Source organism: Calypte anna, chromosome 3 (assembly GCF_003957555.1).
Source record: "Calypte anna isolate BGI_N300 chromosome 3, bCalAnn1_v1.p, whole genome shotgun sequence".
Taxonomy (NCBI): Eukaryota; Metazoa; Chordata; class Aves; order Apodiformes; family Trochilidae; genus Calypte; species Calypte anna.
The window spans coordinates 47,777,492-47,798,439 of NC_044246.1; the positions used below are offsets into that span (position 1 = coordinate 47,777,492).

At 36.1% G+C, this 20,948-nt stretch overlaps 1 protein-coding gene across 2 annotated transcripts in view; it reads left to right on the top strand.

Annotated features, from left to right (window-relative positions):
* FANCL (FA complementation group L) overlaps window positions 1-20,948 on the top strand; it is a 27,757-nt gene continuing 6,809 nt past the window's right edge. Inside the window, exons 1-8 of one of the 2 annotated variants that reach the window (XM_030447179.1) lie at window positions 6-142; window positions 3,370-3,428; window positions 4,396-4,456; window positions 5,468-5,524; window positions 7,668-7,765; window positions 11,317-11,413; window positions 16,204-16,279; window positions 17,966-17,973. In XM_030447179.1, the coding sequence (XP_030303039.1) occupies window positions 29-142; window positions 3,370-3,428; window positions 4,396-4,456; window positions 5,468-5,524; window positions 7,668-7,765; window positions 11,317-11,413; window positions 16,204-16,279; window positions 17,966-17,973 (570 nt within the window). In that variant the 5' untranslated portion in view covers window positions 6-28. Of the gene's footprint in view, window positions 143-3,369; window positions 3,429-4,395; window positions 4,457-5,467; window positions 5,525-7,667; window positions 7,766-11,316; window positions 11,414-16,203; window positions 16,280-17,965; window positions 17,974-20,948 lie in introns of both variants that reach the window. The other variant, XM_030447178.1, reaches the window with a different exon arrangement.

Genomic DNA, 20,948 nt, shown 5'->3' on the forward strand with positions numbered 1-20,948 from the left:
GCCTCAGCCGAGGCGGTGTCGGATTCGAATGCACCGGGCGGGAGGTGGTATGGCGGGTTTTGGGGCTTTGCTCCGTCAGTGTCCGCTGCTGCTGCCTCAAAACCGGGAGGGGACGGCCTATGAGGGCTTCGTCACCGCGCAGGTACCGGGACCGTTTGACTGGAAGCTGTTCCTAAGCGTTCAGCTCCTTCCCCCCCCACCCCCCCTCCTCTTCCTCATTTCTCCCGCTCTTTCCAAGGCCTGCGCTTTCAGGCAGCCTCTGTAGCGGGGCTGTGAGACGGGGGATCCCTTCCCCCCTTCGCCCCTTGCCAAGGCTTGCAGCTGAACGCCGTGTTTGTGAGGCAGAAAATGACCGGGGAGGGTTAGTGAAGCCGTTCAGTTTGCGGTGCCTTCCTTCCTGCGGCCGGTTCCCTGCCGTGTACCGTAAAGCTGCGGTCCGGCGGTTTCGCGCTCTTCGTGCACGGCAAAATGTTCTTTTGGCTGCGCGATCTCGGTGGTGGCTCATGGGTTGGCTTCACTTGTGCTGCCAAATGTTGGGGCAGGTTCAGTGTCCCTGCACTCATGGCCCAGGGTTAAGGTTGAAGCAACTGACTGTGGATGTTTTCATTTCTTATGTTGGTGAAATTTCAGTTTAAACAGCTGAATCGGCTCTCTGACGATCTGGTCAATTGCAGTTCAGGGAGAAGACCGGCACCTATAGACAGGCTGAGAAAGGATGCACTTAGGCCAACTTTGCTGTCAGAGGCACTGTGCAGTGAAGCTACACTCAGAGCTCATTATGTGCACATACCACAGGAACAGCTCTTACCAAGTGTATTATCATTTAGACATCGTGTGGGATTTTCTTCCTATAAAAAAAAGTAAAAGTTGAAAGCTAAGTGCTGTGTCACACTTGCATTTTCAAAAATGTAGTTTTGCAGGAAGTTTTTTGGTGCCTCTTGTATTCAACTTTCACAAGGCAGTTGTGTGTATTTATGTTACCATTACTCTAAACAGCTGCACCTTTTGAATTTCTGTGTTAGGATGCATCCTGAAGTAATGGGTCGAGTGAGTATCTGTTCTCTCATGTAATTTAAAAAAATTGCATTAGGGTCAAGGCGGTAAAAAATCAAAGCCTGAGGTTTTTGTGCTTAATTTAAGCATACAGTAAACAAAACACCAGCTTTGGAGGAGTATGGAAGCAACTAATGTGTCCACAGTCTTTATTCAGCTCTGAATGGGTATCTTGGTTTTGCTTGCGAACATCACAGAAACACTTGAGGTTCACAGGAGCCTTTGAATGTTCTCTGGGAAGGTCTGCTGAAGCAGGAGGTTGTTCAATATCATGTCCAGTCTGCATTAGAATTTTTCCAAGCACAGAGGCTGTGCCACATCTTGGGCAGCCTTGTTGCAGTGTTTGACCACCCTAACTGTTAGGAGTTTTTTCATTGTATTTAGGTGAAATTTCCTGTATTTCAGCGTGTTGTACCCATTGCCTCTCATCCTATCAGTGTGTCACTCAGAGGCTGGCTACACTTTCTGTAGTCCTCACCTGCTCTGTGTGAACCTGCCCTGGCAGGAGGTTAGACTAGATGATTTCCAGAGGTCCCATCTAACCTCTAACATTCTGAGATTCTGTGGTTCCTCCATCAGGTATTTGTACACCCTGTCAATATTTCCCTTGAGTCTTCTTTTGCCTCAGCTAACCAGTGCCAACTCCCTCAGTCCCCACCTCATAAGAGATGCTTCAAGATCTTAATCACCTTCATTGCTCTTCAGTGGACTATTTCCAGAATGTCCATGTATTTCTTGTGCCAGGGACACAACACTCTGGTTATGCCTCACCAGTGTTGACCAGATGGGAAGGATCACTTCCCTCCAACTGCTGGAAATGCCCTGCCTGTTCCAGCATGAGGCTGTTGGCCTTCTTTTCTGCAAAGGGTGCATTGCTGGCTCAGGGTCAGCTTCATGTCATCGAGGACCACTAGGTTCTGTTCTGCAGAGTTGTCCTCTAGCTCGTGCTGGTGCCTGCACTGAATCCTCTCCTCATGCAAAACTTTGCACTTTGCTTACTTCAGTTTATGAGATTCCTGTTAGCCTGTTTCTATAATCTTTTGAGTTCCCTCTAAATAGTAGCACAATCATATAATCTTTCAGCCACTCCTTCCAGTTTTGTATCCTCTACTAATTAGCCAAGTAAGGAGGGTGCATCCTGTCCCACCATCCAGGTCACTAATGATGGTCAAACAGTATCAGCCCTAGGACTGACCCTGGTGTGTACCATTAGTCAGGGGCCTCCTGCTGGATTTTCTCCTGTGCATCACAACCCTTCCACCCCAGCAGAGCTGCAATTTTCAGTCCACCTCACTGTCAGCTTATTGAGTTCATCCTTCTTCAGTTTGTCTATGAGGGTGTTAAGGGAAACAGTATTGTATTACAAGCCTTTCTGAGACTGAGATAAAGCATCTGCTGTATCAGTCTTCTAATCACAGGAAGAAATATGGTTTTATTCATAACTTCCTACTGAAGAAATCTCAGAACTTCACAGCATCACAGACTGGTTTGGGTTGGAAGGGATCTTAAAGTTGATCTAGTTCCAAAACCATGCGATGGGCAGGGACACTTCCCACTAGATGAGGTTGCTCCAAGCCCCACTGGCCTTGGATATAATTCCAAGTGTTTTTGGCTAGAAGAGAGTCTGGAATAAAAGTTTTGAGATAACTGACCTCTTTGCTTTAGAAAGGGAATTAAACCAACTTGCAAACCTTCTTTGTTTCAGCTTTATTTTGATCATTCCATAAGGAAGTAGGAGAAGGATCACAAATAGGGACAATTACAGAGAATAAAAGAAGGTGGTCTTTAGGAACTGTAATTCCATATGAATAGCGCTCTAAATGAAAAGATTACCTTTGTGTATGTGGTACTTTGTGGTTTCTAAAATCTTGCTGAAATGTGTTGTGGACCAGTGCCAAGTTCCTTTTTGGTGTAGTACTTCTGTGATAAGTGTCTGTTTTGACTTGAAGATAGACTTTCAGCATGACCTGCATTAAATTGTATTTTTGTTTTGTCCAGTTTAGGATAATTTTCATTTTTCTTCTTAAAAATTTTATTTTGCATTATGGAATGTGGTGCACTGAATAGTTTCTACAGAGTACAATCAGTTAGAGGTCAAAAGTATTTCAATTTCAGAATTAAAATTAGTATTATTTCCACCTGTCGCTCATGTTGGGATTTTTTCCTCAATAAAGATATTTTGAATAATATCCATGAAAGTCATATAAGACAGACTTTTTTCTCAGGAGCTGATCTTATGCGGAATACTTCCCACAAGGGTCTATGTTTATTGGTTTTTTTGCTGATCTTCCTACTAACTAAATGTTTCTTTTCAAGGGTAAGGACTTCCATATCAGGATACTGTTACCAATGGATTTTGAGCTGAAAAACACAAGGTAAGATAGTTTTATGAAAACAATTTGTAACTGTATGTAACAGAAGTTGTTGTTTGTTTATAAAAGAAATTATAGATATGTATATGAATTACTCCTTTTCCAATATCAGTGTTGGTAATTAATTCCAACTGGTTTCAACTTAGCCTTGCAACAAAATTGTACAGTAAACACTGACAATAAATTTTCCTGTCTCAAAATATTTTGCTGCTAATTAACTTTGAAATCCGTTGTAATTAATTGTATTTATATATGAATCAATGTATTTAGAAAAAAATGTTAATTTAAATCAGATAATTTCTACATCACCATTTAGGAAACAGAAAATTCAGTGCAAAGTTGTCAATTTAAGCAATTATATACTTAATGGTTGACATAGCTCTTTTTAACTTAATTTTGTCTTTTGTGCTGATATATATTAGTTTGAATTATCCAATATTTCTTTAAGACCTCTGTTCTTATTAATGTGTTTATCATATTTGCACATGGAGGAGAGGTGTACTGTGTGTATGCACACATTTGGGGATTAGTCTTTGGCATTGTAGTCCATGTTTCTGCATGGGCCAGCCTGCTTCAAACTGCTAACAGATGTGGTATTTGATAGCTTTATTACGTTTTAGGTCAGATACTTAAAACCACATTACAAGTAACTTTGACATTTTCCGGATATAATTTTCAAATATTGGTTTATTTTATGAAGTCGTATTAACTTGCAAGAATTATGTTGTTGTTTTCGGCAAAGAACAGGCTTTTGCAGGTAAATGCTTAATTTTTAATGGGCTTTGGGGTAGTGACATTTGAAAGTTTTAAATAATTTTGAATATGACACTCAAAGAAATTTTGAAGTGTTGTTTACTTCCTTTGTTTTTCTGAGAAAAACTTATATGCTCTTATGTGGCAGACTTTCTTAATCTCTTCTAAAAATCAATTATTGTGAATTTAAAATTTATGCAAAATACTGTTTGTCTAGGATAGAGTGCAGCTGGCACCTCAAGAAAATACTGCATGGATATCGACATATTTTAAAGCAGGTACACAACTTTTTAAAGCATTTCTATTAAATGTATCCTTATAAATAATTTTGGAAAGCTTATACTCATGTACTGCAGCAGTAGTGGATCAAGGGTTGGACTTGATGATCCCTGAGGTCCCTTCCAACCCAGCCAATTCTATGATTCTATTATAAAAGTGTTAAAGAACTCTCCTTTTGTTGTACAGCCCAGACTTTTTTTTACATGCTTGAGGAATTACGGAACGAGATGGATAGAATTTAGTAAAAATTTTTTTAATTCAAGGTTTAGTTTTAGAAGATTGAGCTACAGTGAGTTTTAATAAATGGTTGATGGCATTCTACTGGAATTTTTCTTTAATCTCTTTATTAGATTTTGCTTTTCCTATTTACAAATTTACTTTTTACACTCTCTTCCTAAAGCAGAGATGATAATTCACATTTAATATTTGATAAATCTGGCTCGTTCTCTGTTTTAGACAGGCTCCCTATCCAGAAGGAGCTTTGGAGCAAGGGTCCATCTGCCATGCAGTCACTGGAAGTATTTTGTTTCTCAAAAGGCATCTTTGCCACCTGTCCTGGTTGTTTGTAGAACAAGGGTTGTGAGTAACCAAAGATAGAGACCTGAGGAAATAGAGAGGAGATAGACAGGGATCCTTCATCATGTACCTCATCTAGAAGCAGATGGGTCTGGAGAGTTCCTAAAGAAAGTGTAACCAGATCAGAAACATTTCTGAGGGATTGTAAAGCTTCTGTTCTCACAGGTGAAGACTCAAGTCTTTATAAATACATTATGTGTGAAGTCTCCATAAACAATGTAAATGTGGGATGTGACATGATGTGATGAACATGATAGTTAATTTTCAGTAAAGTTTCTTGTACTCTGAGAATTGTTTCGTAACTGAAACACGTAAATGTGTGCAGTTGAGATATTTTTTATGTTGGTCTGACAATACTAGAAAAATAGTTAGACTGAAGTGGTTTACCATCCGAAGTTATGAGTTGAAGAAAACTGATTCTGTGTTTCCTCCAGAGGCTGCACAGCTGTCCCGATCTTGTCAGTTTTATGGTAGAGCTGAAAACTATTCTGGTAAGTAGCAGAATTGGTATGTGAGTGATGGGACATTCTTATAGTTTTGGTTTGCTCTTTCATGTTTTCAGTTTATTGTAGGTGGATTTATTGTTTTGTTGGTTTTGCTTTTTTTTAAGAAGAGATGGTTTTGTATGTAGTATTTGTATAAATATCCTTTAGGATTTTAAGAGAGTGTACTCTGGAAACTGCAGACCTACAGAAAAATTAAAATCCCAAGAAGTTCTATCAGTAGAGTCGTCCTCTTTACAATTATTTTTTGGAATTCCTGCTATTGCCCAGATGGTAAAGAAGGCTTATAATCATACAAAGGATTATACAGTAAGTGGAATGCTGAAGGTTTTTTCACCTGCATGACAACTTGACCAATTAATGAAGAAAGCTTTTTCAATAGTTTGGGGACTGCTGTTTTTTGGTTTTTTGGTGGTTTGTTTTGTTTTGTTTTTAATTTTTCTTACCTGGGACTGAAGAGTAGCCACGTCTTCAGTTAATGACATGAAATCGAAAATTTCTTGTCAGAAAAACCAGTGTGGCCAGCAGGAGACAGGAAGTGATTGTGCCACTGTACTCAGCACTGGTGAGGCTGCACCTGAAGTACTGTGTTCAGTTCTGGGCCCCTCACTACAAGAAAGACCTGGAGCTGCTGGAGTAAGTTCAGAGAAAGGCAACCACGCTGGTGGAGGGTCTGGAGAACAAGTTCTGTGAGGAGAGGCTGAAGGAATTGGAAATGCTTACTTTGGAGGAGACTGAGAGGAGATCCTACTCCTCTACAGCTACCTGAAAGGAGGTTGTGGTGAGATTGGTGCTGGCCTCCTCTTTCAAGTGAACAATGATAGGACTAGAGGGAATAGCCTCAAGTTATGCCAGAGGAAGTTTAGATATTAGGAAGAATGCCTTTACTCAAAGAGTAGTCTGGTGCTGGAATGGGCTGCCCAGGGTGGTGGAGTTTCCATCCCTGGAGATATTTAAAAAATATGTAGATCTGGCACTTTAGGACATCCTCTAGTGGGCATGGAGTTTTTTTCTGGGTTAATGATTGGATACAGTGATCTTAGAGGTCTTTTCCGAATGTGACAATTCTGTGATTCTTTGGTGACTGGCAAAGAATACTTACCTACAATCCAATAGTTACTGTGTAATGAAACGCAGTAAGTATTCTTCACAACAACAACAAAAATACTCTCCTGGTATTCCACTCCTGCTCTATGCCAGGAATGCCCTTCCTCAGTAATGGTTCTAGCCCTGCCAAACTGAATCACGCTAAGCCACGCAAAGGCACTTGGAAAAGGACCGAATGTCTACATGTGACTGGTTTTTAAAATTTTGCAATAGGTATTCTACTCTATTTGCCTGCACAAGCACTCAGAAAATAAGAATGCAATTAATGTATAATTAATTCAGAATAATGGAATACTGATCCTCATTGAAGAAGGGAAAAAACAGAAGACAGTAGAGGAAACCTGGGCAGAAATGATTGTTATACTGATTTTGTTTTCTTTATTATTTCTTCTCCTTAAATTTATTTTAAATTATTAATAGTTTTATTATAAATTTTTCCATTCATTTGTCCTGCAGCCATAATTTTAACAGAAGTACACTTTTGCACATTTTGTTTGGTTGGTTGGGTTTTTGTTTGGTTTTGGCTTGCTTTGGGGTTTTTCTGGTTGGTTCTGGGGTTTTATTTGTTTTGTCTTGTTACTGCTATATAAAGTTCTATATAGCTACATAAAATAATATGGAAGAGTTCATATATGTATTGTCTTTTGTGGTGGAGCCCACAATACAGCTGTGAGCTTAATAGAACCTTGTTTTCAAAGATTTTTTCAGTCAAGATGCTTGATTTCAAATTTATTAGCTGAAGAAGAGGCACATTTGATATTTATTTGCATCTGAAGACTATGTTGTCAACATCTGTGGGTTTGATTTTTTAAAAATTGCAGATGTTTTCATTACCACTATATGAAGTAATTTACCAAACAGCTTCTTTGACTGCTTTGGCTGGAGGTTATAACAAAACAAATGCAATGTACAGTTAATTTTACATAAGCTTAATATTTTCCAATGAATTGTAAAAATCACATGACTAAATAAATGCAAAAATATTGAAATAGCTTAGTGATGTTTTAAATGTTCTTTTAAACAGGAAATTGCTTTAAAGAATACACAAGACCTGCATATACCACGACCACCAGAATACTACTCCTGTCTGATCAGAGAAATAGAAATACTTGGTTGGAATAAGTATGTTTATTTTATTTCTTAACAGACATAATCTTTAGAGTATTTGCTCCTCTAGAGAAGCATTTTGAAGTACATTAGTAGGTTACTAACTTTAGTGTGCTTTTAACAATATAATGAACTACTAAGAAGGCCTCCCAACCTAGTTTGATTTTGAGTTGTAGATGATGCATATGTCAGTTAAAAACATTGTTATAGTCTTTCAGCACAAAACTAAGCCTTTATTTAGTACTAGCAGTAAGGATCAATCACGGCTCACACCTTGAGAAGCCTCCAGCTTTATTTATCAGGATTTTTGGTAAACAAATGGCTTGTTGTAGACCCTGGCTTTACTTAGGAAGTTCTGGGTCAGGCTGGAAGCTGACTGCATGCGAATACAAAGTTAATGATAACTTGTTTGAAAGAGAATGAAAGCAATAGGCTATGGTTCCTTTACCTCCAAAGTGAGTTAAGCTCTCAGGTATGGCACAAGTTTAGTGTATTCTAGTGACTTTTATCTAAGGAATATATGAAGGTTCTCAGAAACAAATGGAAGACATCTTCAATGATCTTGCATCTCTTCCCTCCTACACTACTGGATGTACAGACAGTAATGAGGATTGCAAATGGGCAGGCTGATGTGATTAGATATAATATTTTTCCCTGTGAGAGGGAAAACCTTGATTCTTCAACCTAATTTAGGTGTGGGGGAGGGAGGGTGAATATGCTTTCATATTCAAATATGACACTAAAGTCACAGTTTGACAGTTTATAAAGCTGTGCCAAATTTCCAACACAAAGGGCTGTCCCAAGAGCTGAGGCAACTTCCTTCATTTTAAGAACATGGAAAACTGTGAGCACAAACCTTGTCAGCTGAAGTGGAAGAGAATGTATACAGGTAGCAAGTACTAAGCTATCTTGGGAAGGTGAATTATCAAATAGAAAACATTGGCAGGACTCTCAGTCACCCTCATGTGGAGTCAAAAAGTTTGCTAGTATCTTTTAAGTCCATGGTGTAAGTCATGGTCTCTTTTAAGTCTCAATGCAATTCTGCTTGGTATTTGCCAAGGTTTTTTTTTTAGAAACTATCTTCTCCTCTTTCCTTCTACATTTCCAGAGGAATCCTGTTTTGCCATCTGCGCTCAGTCATCATATGTTATACTGAATTACAGTTTTTGAGAGGTTTAACTTTATGGTCACTCCATTTTTTCCTTGTCTACAGAGGAGTACAGCCTACAGAAGACTGAAAGTTGATATAACTCAAATGTCACCTACGTAAACAATTCCTTACTTAATTATACAATAATATAAAAAAATATTACAGTGTTGAGCAACTTTTTTCAGTCCTACAAAACTGACCAGTTCTTAGCCAAAGAGTGGTAGAGTGATGTTACAGAACAGGTAGCCACACCACTTTAGCACCTTCTCCAGATGCTTAGATATTTTTTCTAAAGTGTCTAATTTGCACTAACAGTAAAACTGAAGTAAAGGTTCTTTACAAATATGATTGAACATAATGGTCTAATTTGCACTAACAGTAAAACTGAAGTAAAGGTTCTTTACAAATATGATTGAACATAATGGTGTTGTGAATATATTTTTAATGTAATGGTGTACATATATTTATGATTTATAGCTAGGTAGATAGATGTATATATATTTGTTTTAGTGTCTGCCAGGTTGTTAAACTAATTGTAAAAGTACTGAACTTGTAAGGATTTCAGAAATAAATGTTAAAGTACGTATGTCCATTGCTATCTCAGAACTAAAAATGTATTTTTTAATCTTGTTCCCTTCCACTCAATGTAGCATGAAGAACTACAAAAATGTTTTATTTTGAACTAAAGTAATACATATTGCTCTTGCACCTCAAGAGTGAAGTGATGCAAGCAAGGTGGCTATCAGAACAGGTTGTTTTAAATCTTAAACACCATGATAACATCCCTTTAATTTTTCCATTCTTTTTTAATATCTAACCTCACAGCACGTTGATGTAGGCACCAGTTGTTTTTCGGTTTGGATACTACTATGTATTTTATTGCAGTAACCATTCTGCTTTAGCTGCTGGTTTAGGATTTCTTTACACCAGACCACGGTAGAGGTGGTTTCTTTATAAAACTCTGGTATGATTTGGGAGCAAAGTTAAAACAAAGCAAGAGTAAGAGTTCCGTCTTACATTTTTTCTAAGAATGCTGTAATTATTTCTAAGTAAACCAAGTTTAATTGACTACTGTTAAATTACACTTTTATCAGGTCCTGTATTTATTTCAGTTTTATCAGGACTTGTATTTATTTCAACTGCTGCAGAGAAAAGGAGTGTCAAAATACAGGAATCTGTAGGACTATTTAATATTACATTAAACATGAAATAATAGACTTTTTTCACTACTTACTACTACTATTGCTTTTTCCATCTTTATTTTTCAGTTTGCTCATATTGAGGCTATGTAATTTATGTAGATTGTTTTTTTTCTTCTTTTCACTTCCCTCCTAGGAATGTGCACACCCTTTGGTGAATGTACAAGCTTCTGCAGCTCCGTTGCTCATTTTACTTGAAAGGGAACCATTTTTCCCAGCAAGCTGGCTCGAGTGACTGAGCTAGTATGTAATCATTAAAAAAATATAATAATGTTACTTAGGTCAGCAAGCAGATGTTTTCTTTGAACTCAGATAGACATTTCCATCAGTCTAGGTTGTAAGTTTTATAATAATTTTAGACTGCTTCTTATCTTATCTTTTATCTTTTATTTATCTTTATTGCAAGAATGTCATAGTAAATATGCCAAAATATCTGGAAGCCCGGTTCACTGGTAAATATATGGAAAAGTTGGAACCATTTTGGCAGTTGCTGAAAGTACTCAGCAAAATGTATTTCTAGAGAACAATGTATTTTATAATTGTATTCATCTTCATTGTGGGGGAAGCACAAATCAGTGACATCTTAAGCAAAGAGTCAGTGATTATGTCAGAAGTTTTAAAACTTATTTACATTTAGTATGTACTTACTACTTGCTTGGGTGCATGTATACAGTGTAAAACTGTCATGAAACAAAAGCAAATCACCATAAATAACTCATTTTGTACCTGGTTGGCTACTGTTTTCTGCAAAAAATCAATTTTAGAATATGAATCAATATCCACTGAATTTTCCACAATAATGATATTGATAATAAAAGAGAACTTCATTGAAGAGAAAAGCAAATCAAGAGCATAAAAGTCTCATACAGTAAGAAACTGCAGAAATGGATCAAAGATTTGACAGGAAGTTTAATGTGTACATAAGTAGAGGCTGACAGGAACATGCTGTGTGTGTCAGAGGTTCCAGTGATGGAAAACTGAAACACAGTGCTCACTGACCACAGCATGAGCCTTGACACACATTGTAAATAACCCAAAGATATATGACTGCATTAAGCAGTAGACTGGTGTATTAGCAGCAGTAAATCTAGAACAGCAGAAACGGTTGGCATATAAGACTTCCTCTGATTAATATTTGTAACAGACTAATAAGAGCACTGCAGACATTTCAAACTGTACTTCTTACAATGCTGTTAGAGTGTTTTCTTCTCTTTCAGAGTTGCATATGTAGATACTGGTCTTACCACAATCAAGTTAAAAGCTGAAGACTCTTGTGGTCGACAGCATCTCATCACCCTGAAGTTAAATGCAAAGGTGAATTTTGTGGGAGAAAATATTTTAAGGGTTCCTTAAAATAAATGGATTTTTATTAATTTAAAGTTATTTTAGAGAGGTGGTTTGTTTGCCAGTATGGTCCCATTCTGCAAGATAATGGTGACTATTTTTTTGAGACATTTTTAATATGAAATAGTTTTTAGACTTTAATTATAGTTAAGATAACCATAATGCAATATTAATTTTAGGAATCTTTTCATATGTAACTGAGCATCGCATGAATAACACTTTGTTATTGCAGTTATTTGACTCGTTTACAAAGACATTTGGGAGACATTGAGTCACATCACCCAAAGACTGTAGCAACAAGTATAGAGAATGCTGCATTACTTCCTTAACAAGTATGATTGTTAAAGCTATAAATATAAAGATTTATGAAAAACTGACTACAGAAGCAAGTTCCTTTTTAAAAACATTATTTCTTTTCAGCCTAAATAAATGGCAATGCTTGTGAAGCAAATCCATGCTGTGTGCAGAAGCAGGAAAATTTTAATTCTAGAACTGAATTCAATGTTTCTTCATAGAATTCTAATTTTGAGTTTATGAATCTCTTACCAGAAACTGTGAATACCCAGATGATATGGTGAAAATTGTATGATAGCTGTTATCTTGAGAAAATCAGTCTAGGAGAAAATGTGGATCCAGAAGTGTCTAGATGTTCTTGTTTGGATCTATTCTTGGTCCAGTGTCTGGACTAATAATCTTGAAGGGATGAGGAGTGGGCACAGTATTGTAAGATTAAATTTCACATTCACAGATACCCTATATTTCTTTAAATATGAGGATTTTTTTTAATTTCGCATAAGATAAGGTAATTTTACATTACAGGGTGAAAAGCAGCCTGTAGAAAATACTTTCTGGGAAACTGAGGTTGCTTTAAGTGGATTTTTTAAAAAAAGTAAAACTCTCCAGCATGCACAGAGTAATGAATGCGTAACTAATTTGCTAGTCATTCCATTACTAAATTTCCATTCATGGAAAAAAAAAATCTATGAGGAAATACAATTAAGGACGGTTTAATTGATGAGAAGAGTAACCAGACTGTATTGTAATTTTTTATAAGGAACCTGCTATTACAAAATAGTATGACGCTAGAAATTAGGTGTAGGAACCTGTTGTCTAAAAACTAGGTGCAGCCTGTTGTCCCAAAGTTTTTTCTTGATTGTTATGGTGACTGAAGTGAACTATTTTAACTACTTGGAAATACAGAACTGCAGTGCAATCCCCATTTTTACTGAGCAGCTGCCATAGTCAAACACTATTATTCTTTCATTGGCTGGTTCTCTTTTGCCTTAACTTCACACTGCACTATAGGGGGGATCAAGATTACTGTTTCCTGTTTTTGTAAAAATTTGTTTATTTTCTTTATAGTAAGAAAGTACCTGAAGTTGAGATTCCTAATTGAAGAAAACACTAACGAAGGATATCATACTGTAAAAAGACTAGATTAACAGCTTGTCTGTTGCAACAACTAATCATCAATTTATTTATTCTTTTAAAGTGATTGTTATGGTGAGAAGGATCAATTGCTTGCCCTTTTGAAACCATGCCTGGCATTTAAACTTGTCACAGAGGAAATTTATATGTGAAATGCGGTTTTGGTGAGATGGGGATTTTATTTTTGTTCATATACTTAGATTTGAAAGGACTTTGCTGAAGTCATTGTTTGATGGGATTTCTTTTGATAACCTGCTTTTCAGTTAACTATATTTATTTGTGTTCTGCTTTCTTTGATTAGGGTTAGTATGTGAGCTAAACCTCTCTTCCCCAACGTATATTGCTGGATCTTGCCTGTATTGTGGCAGATGTCTTTATCCAGCCTTGTCCTCATGGATGCTGTACAGTGAAATTAATTCTGACAGTGTTTTCAGGAAAAAACCTCTTCAATAAGTGATTTAGGAAATTCTTCTTCATAAGGTTATTGTATACTGCGATAAAACCCTACATATTCCTTTGCTGGCATTCTTAACATCTTGGGTGTTTTGAGGACTTCTCCTTAATGTGCTGTTAAGTTTCCAACTGCTGTCCTTAATGTGCTTTTTTTAAAAAAACTGTGCTTTCAAAACACTTGCTCTCTAATACACTGCATTCGTAAAGTGTCCAGGAAACTTGGGTGACCAATTTAAACTTGGAAAAATTAAGAATAGTCATATCATAGTTGAGTAGGTTAGCCCAAATTATGCTACACCAATTTTGACTCTATCAATGATTTGGTTTAACCTCAATAAGGGTTTTTAAGCTACATTGTTTATTGCTCAGCTACATTTTTTGACCTAGTTTTTTGATTTGGATTGAAAATGCTTGGCACAGAAATTTTATCCACTCACAATTTTAAATAAATGACCTAGAAAAGATTACTGAAAACAAAGCATGCATTATTTGCAAAGAAAAACCAAGGTACATGGAGCTTTATTTATCAGATTTTTACTTTTGTATACCATGAGAAGTGGTCCTGGGTGCTTGACATTAGCCTCTCCAATAATTAAATTAGGCTGCTGCAAGAGTTTTACATGCCATTGTAATAATCAAGATGCCTTGGTAATTATCTGAATGATTTGGCAAGAGCTATGAAAATACTTTATCTAGAAAAAGTTAGCTGCACGCTCAAAAATACAGTTTTAATATTTTTTTTTATAATTAACTTGTTCTGAAGAATAATGTGATTTCTGATATATACATTTAAATGTAACTAGTAACATATGGTATCATTGACATGCTCTTGTATAGTACTTTAAAATACTGCTTTCTGGGGAATCACTCACCTTACTTTATATAGGATTTCATTTTCAAAATGAAAATGGTTCTAAATGGTTCTAATGGTTTCAAAATGGTTCTAAAACCATTATGTATATGTGTGCAGAATGATTGTTGCATAGCTCTTGGCAATTATCTGGTGCACAGTGCGGTATTATACTCTTAAAGAAAATTTGACTAAAAAATGCAGTGGGAAAAGTGCTATAGATTATTTTGTTTGGTTTGTTTCTTTTTTTAAGAACTATAAAGTTAGTAGAATCTCTTTTGCAAGCACTTGTTCAGAGCCCCCTACAAGAGTCTGCATAAAAGGAATTTACTTACCAAAACAGTAAACACAAAAATTGGCTGAGATTTAAATGAAGTAGCCCTAAAACCAAGCCAATGGAAAAGCTGTTCTGCCTTTGTTTGTTTTAGACATACTTTTATACATTGAAAACAGGTTTATTTCTCTTCAACTATGGAAGGATTTCATGAAAAATTATACCTGCAATACAATCCCACTAACACTACAGTGCCTACAGTGTAAGAATAGTAATGCAACAGCAAAAAGAAACTTTAATAGCTTTTGTGGATCTACCTTCAAAGTTGTAACCATTTCCTGTCCAATTTAGTTTGTTTCTTTTTTCTTACTCTTTTTTCTGCTGCCAATTTGATAAATTGGTAAAGCACAGGATATTAAGGGTCTGGGAGCCTGTCTTCAGAAAATGGATACCTAACAGAAACCACAAATGAAGGTACATGAAAAAAGCAAGTTAAAACAAATTTCTGTGAAATTCATAAATCTACTAGATTGTTATGAAAATAAAAGCAATGAAGAATGGATGCTCTAGGGAGGCTATGTCTCTTTTCCTCTTTGCCATGAAGAACAGTTCGAAACTATTTACTGTAGAATTAAATTTTTTTGCATAAAGACATTTTTAAAAAATCTGATAAAATGATCGCCAGATCTCTGATAAATAAGGACAATGTCTATGTCTGGAGGTTTATTTTGGATGGAGAATAGTTATGGCACAACTAAACTTCACCTCTAAGTCTGCTTAAGTCTGTGAGGAAGATGAGACTTTTTTCCTGTGTCTCCCCACTAAGATTCTGTATAACTTTTTTTGTGTTGGCAGTTGCTACAGTACTAGTACAATTTCTATAAAACTGCTGTGTTCATCACTGGGAGAAATAGCAAGGTTGCACAGGACTAAAGGAGGCAGCTTTTCAGCTGAATAAATTGTTGGGTAGGTGCTCTTAGAAAGGGCACAGTTAACTTGTAATTCGATGTTTCTTTGCTCCTTTATTTTTCAGAAAATTCCTTTTTTTCCCTATGGATTTCAAATTGGATGCTGGAGCAGCAATAGATTTACTAGTGTAATGAGTGGTTTATATCTGCAGTTATCAAAACATGCTATTTTTATAGCTTCAGTTTTCTTAATACAGAATTTTTTTCTTTTCGTCATTGGTACTTTTTGATTTTGGATGGGTACCAGGGAGCTGCTTTAATTATGAGTGTATGTTCATGTTCATCTCCTTCTAAGTATTATGTACTTTGTTTTCAGTTTCAAAACAAACAATGTTGCAAATCAGAGCAAATATTCTAGTTTAAATGAGAATTCATTCTTGTCTCATGAAAGGGTTACTTTTCTTTTATTTTTTTTACATTTCTCAATCCAGTACAGACAACTGACAATTTTGTTTTAGATATTTGATTTGTTTTTCATAAGTTCTTTTCTAATGTGTCTTTGTGAAAACTGAATAGAGAGAACCCTATTTCTCCTGCCTTTTACTAAAAACTGTTATATAAAAACTGTTTACAACCCAGATTTCTTCTTTAGATGGTAATTAACATTCATAACTATTACTGAAAATGCTTTACATACTGTTTCCTCTAAGAGCCAAGTTCTCCAAATGCCTGAAGTGTTTATATTTCATTATCAAATTTGGCAGCTGAGAATTCAGTCTGACTTCAAATCACATAAAAAAAGAAAAGCTAAATAAAATAAAAACTGTGTTTTCTTTCCCTCCTTCAGTATCCAACAGAACCACCGGATTGTCTTGTGGATTTTCCTGTTCAGTTTTCTATTTCTTGGATGCCACAGGTAAACTGCTGTGCCATGCATTTTCTTTTAATAACTGAGATTCATATGCAATATATAGATGGTAATGAGGGGTTGGACTCTATTTTTTAACTCAAATTTTTCTCTGTATGCATTTTACCCTTATACATGCTTGTTTAAAAGTAATAATATGGAACTCTATATTCCTTATGATAGTGTTTTAAATGTTTTCATTACCATATAGATACACATATGCTTTGTGCTTGTACTGGTTGTTTTTTTTTCTTAAACTGCTCATGCAGCTGAAATATCTTTAGGAACAATATTGGGAAAATACATGCATGAGAAACTATTATCTTACAAAAAAGAAGAACCCTCTGAGGTTGACAGACATTAAAACGGGCAGGTTTTTTATACTAAATAATTTTCATAACATAATAAAACTTTTTTCATTTCACAGAATTTTGACTTCGTCATTTAATGGATATTGTTAATACAAAGACCCAAGAGTTTTTGTCTCTTTTTTGGTCTCTATTGCGTTATTTCATGTATCTTTTGTCCTTAATAGAGCATGTGTACTTGATTAAATGGATTTAAATGTGACCACTTAATTTGAATTATGTCGAGAAAATAGTTGATGTTTCTTTCAGGAAAAAAGATTTTACATAACTGATTGCTTTTGATAATTGTGACTCTCACGAGGATTTCTACCCATCGATAAAGCCTGTCTTTATGGTCCTATATTTAAACAGGGAATAGGGCTGAAAGGTTGCATCAGAACGATTTAAGATGGGCATATAATTTTGACTACAAAAGCTCAAGTTTTTGTATGTCACCTCAGACCCCTCTCGTATGAGAGCTTTGAGGAAAAAAGTGCAAGAAGAGACCATTGCAAATGAAAAATATATTTTAGTTCACTATCTAATTTAAGTTTTGATTCTCTGGTATGATTTGGGAACAATATAAATAGGTAGTGTTTTTCTGTTTAAATTGTACTGGATTCCATACACTACAGGCAGGATTTCAAGTACTGTTTCTTGACCATGATCTTCAGACATACTTCTAAGAGTATTTTATTATTCTACAGTCTTCCGATTCATGTTGCCCTCAAATTAGCAAAATTCCAGATATCCTTGACAGTCATTGCTTCTCTGTGTTTACTGCTAGCAGTTTTTAAAGCTACTTGCCCAGACTAATGTTTTTAATAAAACCTCTTGACAAACATGATACGAAGCAGCTTTCTTTGACATGATAAATATGGGAGCAAATATATTAATATTGATACCACAACCAAGAAAAAATCTGATGTTCAAAATATGACATTCTAAGACTTGAGATATTAAAATATTTTTACATTTAGAATTACCTATTGACTATTTAAACATGAACAATAAATGTTTGTATGTAACTGAAGACTCTGCTTTAAAATCACGAGATCCTAATTCCAGCTGCAAATAGGCTGCATGTAATACTGAACCAAACACTAGCAACCTCTGCATTCTGCTGATAGCAGAGTGGCATTTTTTTGTACACTATTTTTTGAAAATTGAAATTCTATTTCAATGAACCTAACATGAATGAACCTAACCTTCTGGAATGAACCTAACACTTCTGGATAAAAAATGTGTATAGTAATTGTGCAACTTATGTTTATTGTCCAAGTGCATGGGAATCAGGGCAGTGAGCAATCTTCATGCCATGGTAAAATGTGGGTTAAGCTTAGATAATGCTGAAGCACCACTGGTAGCCAAATTTAGCAGGTCCTGAGGTAGTTGAAAATTCTAGTTTCTAAAAGGTAAAATGAACATACTCTTGTGTTCTCCAGTGGAATAACAAGTTTTGGTACTGATAGGTCTTAAATTTACTTTTTGTTTGTCATCTTCAATGTAAGAACCGGCAAGGCTTAACTGAGACTATGCAATTGTACTAGTAGGATATAAATTCCTGAGAAAGAAAATATAAATAGATTTCAGGAAATAGATTTATCTTTTTTCCCAACCTACCCTGCCTGAGCTTTAGCCTTATTTCAGGTTCTTTTTAGCGCTTGTGGACTTAAAACTTGAGGGCTTGTTGGATGGTTATTTTTCTTTTCTTTTTCTTTTTCCTTTTTTTTCTTTTTTTCTCCTTCCGTATAATAATAACAGGCATGGCTTTATGGCATCCATATTAAAAATGGGTAATTTTCCTTATGGTCCCTGTCTTCCTGCTGGGTTGATAATGTTTTGATGTATTTTTCTTTTGCTCTGATGAGAGGTCTGCCGCTGCTGCTCTGACATATTCATTTGGATGAATAATTATAACTTGCACAATGTCAAGCTGAAGATGGTAGGGTTTTGTGCGTCATGACAAGCCTAGTAGCCAGTGCAGGTGTCTCACAGCATGATCAGCAACAGCCAGTGTATTCTGGCTCAGAGGAGACATTTTAGAGTAGTAAGAAATCAGCACCAAGGGCAATGCTGCTGCTGCTACTGTTATAAGTGCCAAATAAATGCAGAGTGCTTCTCAATGACAAGTGCAAGAACATCTACTTATTTCAGTTATATTCTTTTCCTAAATAACTGGATAAATGTGCTGTCTCTACATTTTAGCATACACTCTAAGCCTGGTTCTGCTGTTACAGTTCATCTGTATTCTGTTGCCCTCCCATCGGGGTATTGTTTCTATACTGACCACTGCCCACCTGGTTGGCTACATGAAGGTCATGAGAGTGGAAATTAATGACTAATGAGGTCATGCAGCCAGCCAACAATGTAACAGTAATACAGGATTCAGAAGGTATAGTGATATGAATGAGATTATTCTTCGGTTATTTTGATGAAAACACAGTAAAATGCATCATAGTTGTGCTTTTTCTTAGCAAAGGAGCTTCACATACACCAGCTCTGTATGCATCTGTAAATACAGAAAATGGAGTCGGTTGACAAGACACCTTATAAAGGTTTCAGAGTTGTGTCACAATTTCATTTGTGGTGGGGAAGGGGAAAACTGTTAAACTACTGTTCACGAGAAATAAACAGTTTCCAAACAAATGTGAAGAACTGTAAATTATTTAGGTGATTCAGGTGATGCCTTTTTCATCCAACAACTGCTAGATTAACTTTATTAAATTGTATTTTCTCTATGAATTAAAAAAGGGCAAGCATGTAACAGTACTTTGCCTTTTCCCTTACGAGGCTTTGCAGTTATTTTAATTATGAATAACCAAATTTTGTGTTAGAATTTTGGGGAAAAAAAATCTCAGAATAAAGATGGCATTTTTATCTTTATGTTAAAAAAAAAACACACCAAATTTTGCTGTACTTGCCATATAGAGAGCATTCCTACTACCATTAAAATAATAGTAGTTAGAGCGATATAGACATACATCACACCTTAACAGTTACTGAAAGGTTTCATGGATTTTATGGCAGGAGCAGACTCAAGACTTTTTATTCTTCTCAGCCTCCATGTCTCTAGAAATAAGAACTAAGAGTAGAGTGAATCTTTTTCAATTCCTCCTTATTCCTTTAACTGAAAGAAACAGACAGTAGAGATAAACATCAGAAAATATTTGCATAAAGTAAAAAAAAGGAGGAAAGAATTGGCATGAGGAGGCACCAGTGATGAGATGGAGAGGAGAGTGCAGAGGATAGAAATGGAAACTGAAACGCTGCAAAACTGCAGGAGCCTCCTTCCTGCTGGAACAGAAGTTAAGTTCCCCTCAGAAACAGATAGGTCCAGAATATCTGATTGTCAGTGACCAAAGTTAAGTGTTTCCTTCATTGTTGAAATGATTGAAGGATACAGACAGTCTTGTAGCACAAAGGTAACATTGGGGTCAAAATTTTATCAAACTGCTGGGAATTCATCAAAGTTGACCTATTTGTGTGTCTGTTTTCCTGTAAATAACCAATTTAACTCAGTCTCTACAACCACCTGTTTTCAGAATTTAAGATCACAGACTCACAGCCCTCCAAATTAGCATTAAATTGCTGCTTAATCCAAAAGACTGCATTGGCATAGCTTGTTTAAATATATATATCAGGTTTTTGTCTCATAGAGCCTTGAATAATGTGGAGGCTGAATATATTCTTTGGAGAGAGAGGAAACTTGGCGATGAGGGTCACAGTACATTTTCAGAAGTCATCACTAATTGTATTCTGTTTTCTAGTCTCACAATTTAAAATTTTAAAACTAGAGGGTGTTTAAATCTCTGACTGTGGTCACAGGAGGTGATGCCTCAATAAAAACAGTATTCTTAATGCCCGATGAAGGCATCTGAAGCTGAGTATTCCAAACTAACATTTTCTCAGTTCTCTTTTCCATGTGAAGATGATGATAAAACTCAGTGTGTTTGGGCTGCTCATTTGCTGTGGTGGTCATTACAGAGAGCTGAATTGAAAGGCATCATTAAATGATGCACTGTATCTCTGTCAAAAATATACCAATCTCCCACTTGAAAGTCATGAGGTGTCCTGGTACTGTCAGGCTTTCCCAGGACCTCAGTGCTGCTGTGGACAAGGACCCAGCTCTAGCTGCTGATTTTATACAAATTCACATTCGATGTGTTGTTGTTCTTCAACCCACTCCAGCTCCAGGCATCATGAACAGCTACTGCAGTGTAGATGATAGTAGTTAATCACAGCTCCTCTTAGGCTAGTCTAAGCCTTTTTGACCTTGTCTAATAGTGGACTCTGTTCTTAATCTTAAAAATGTCTTTGTCCCTGCTATGGTTGGTT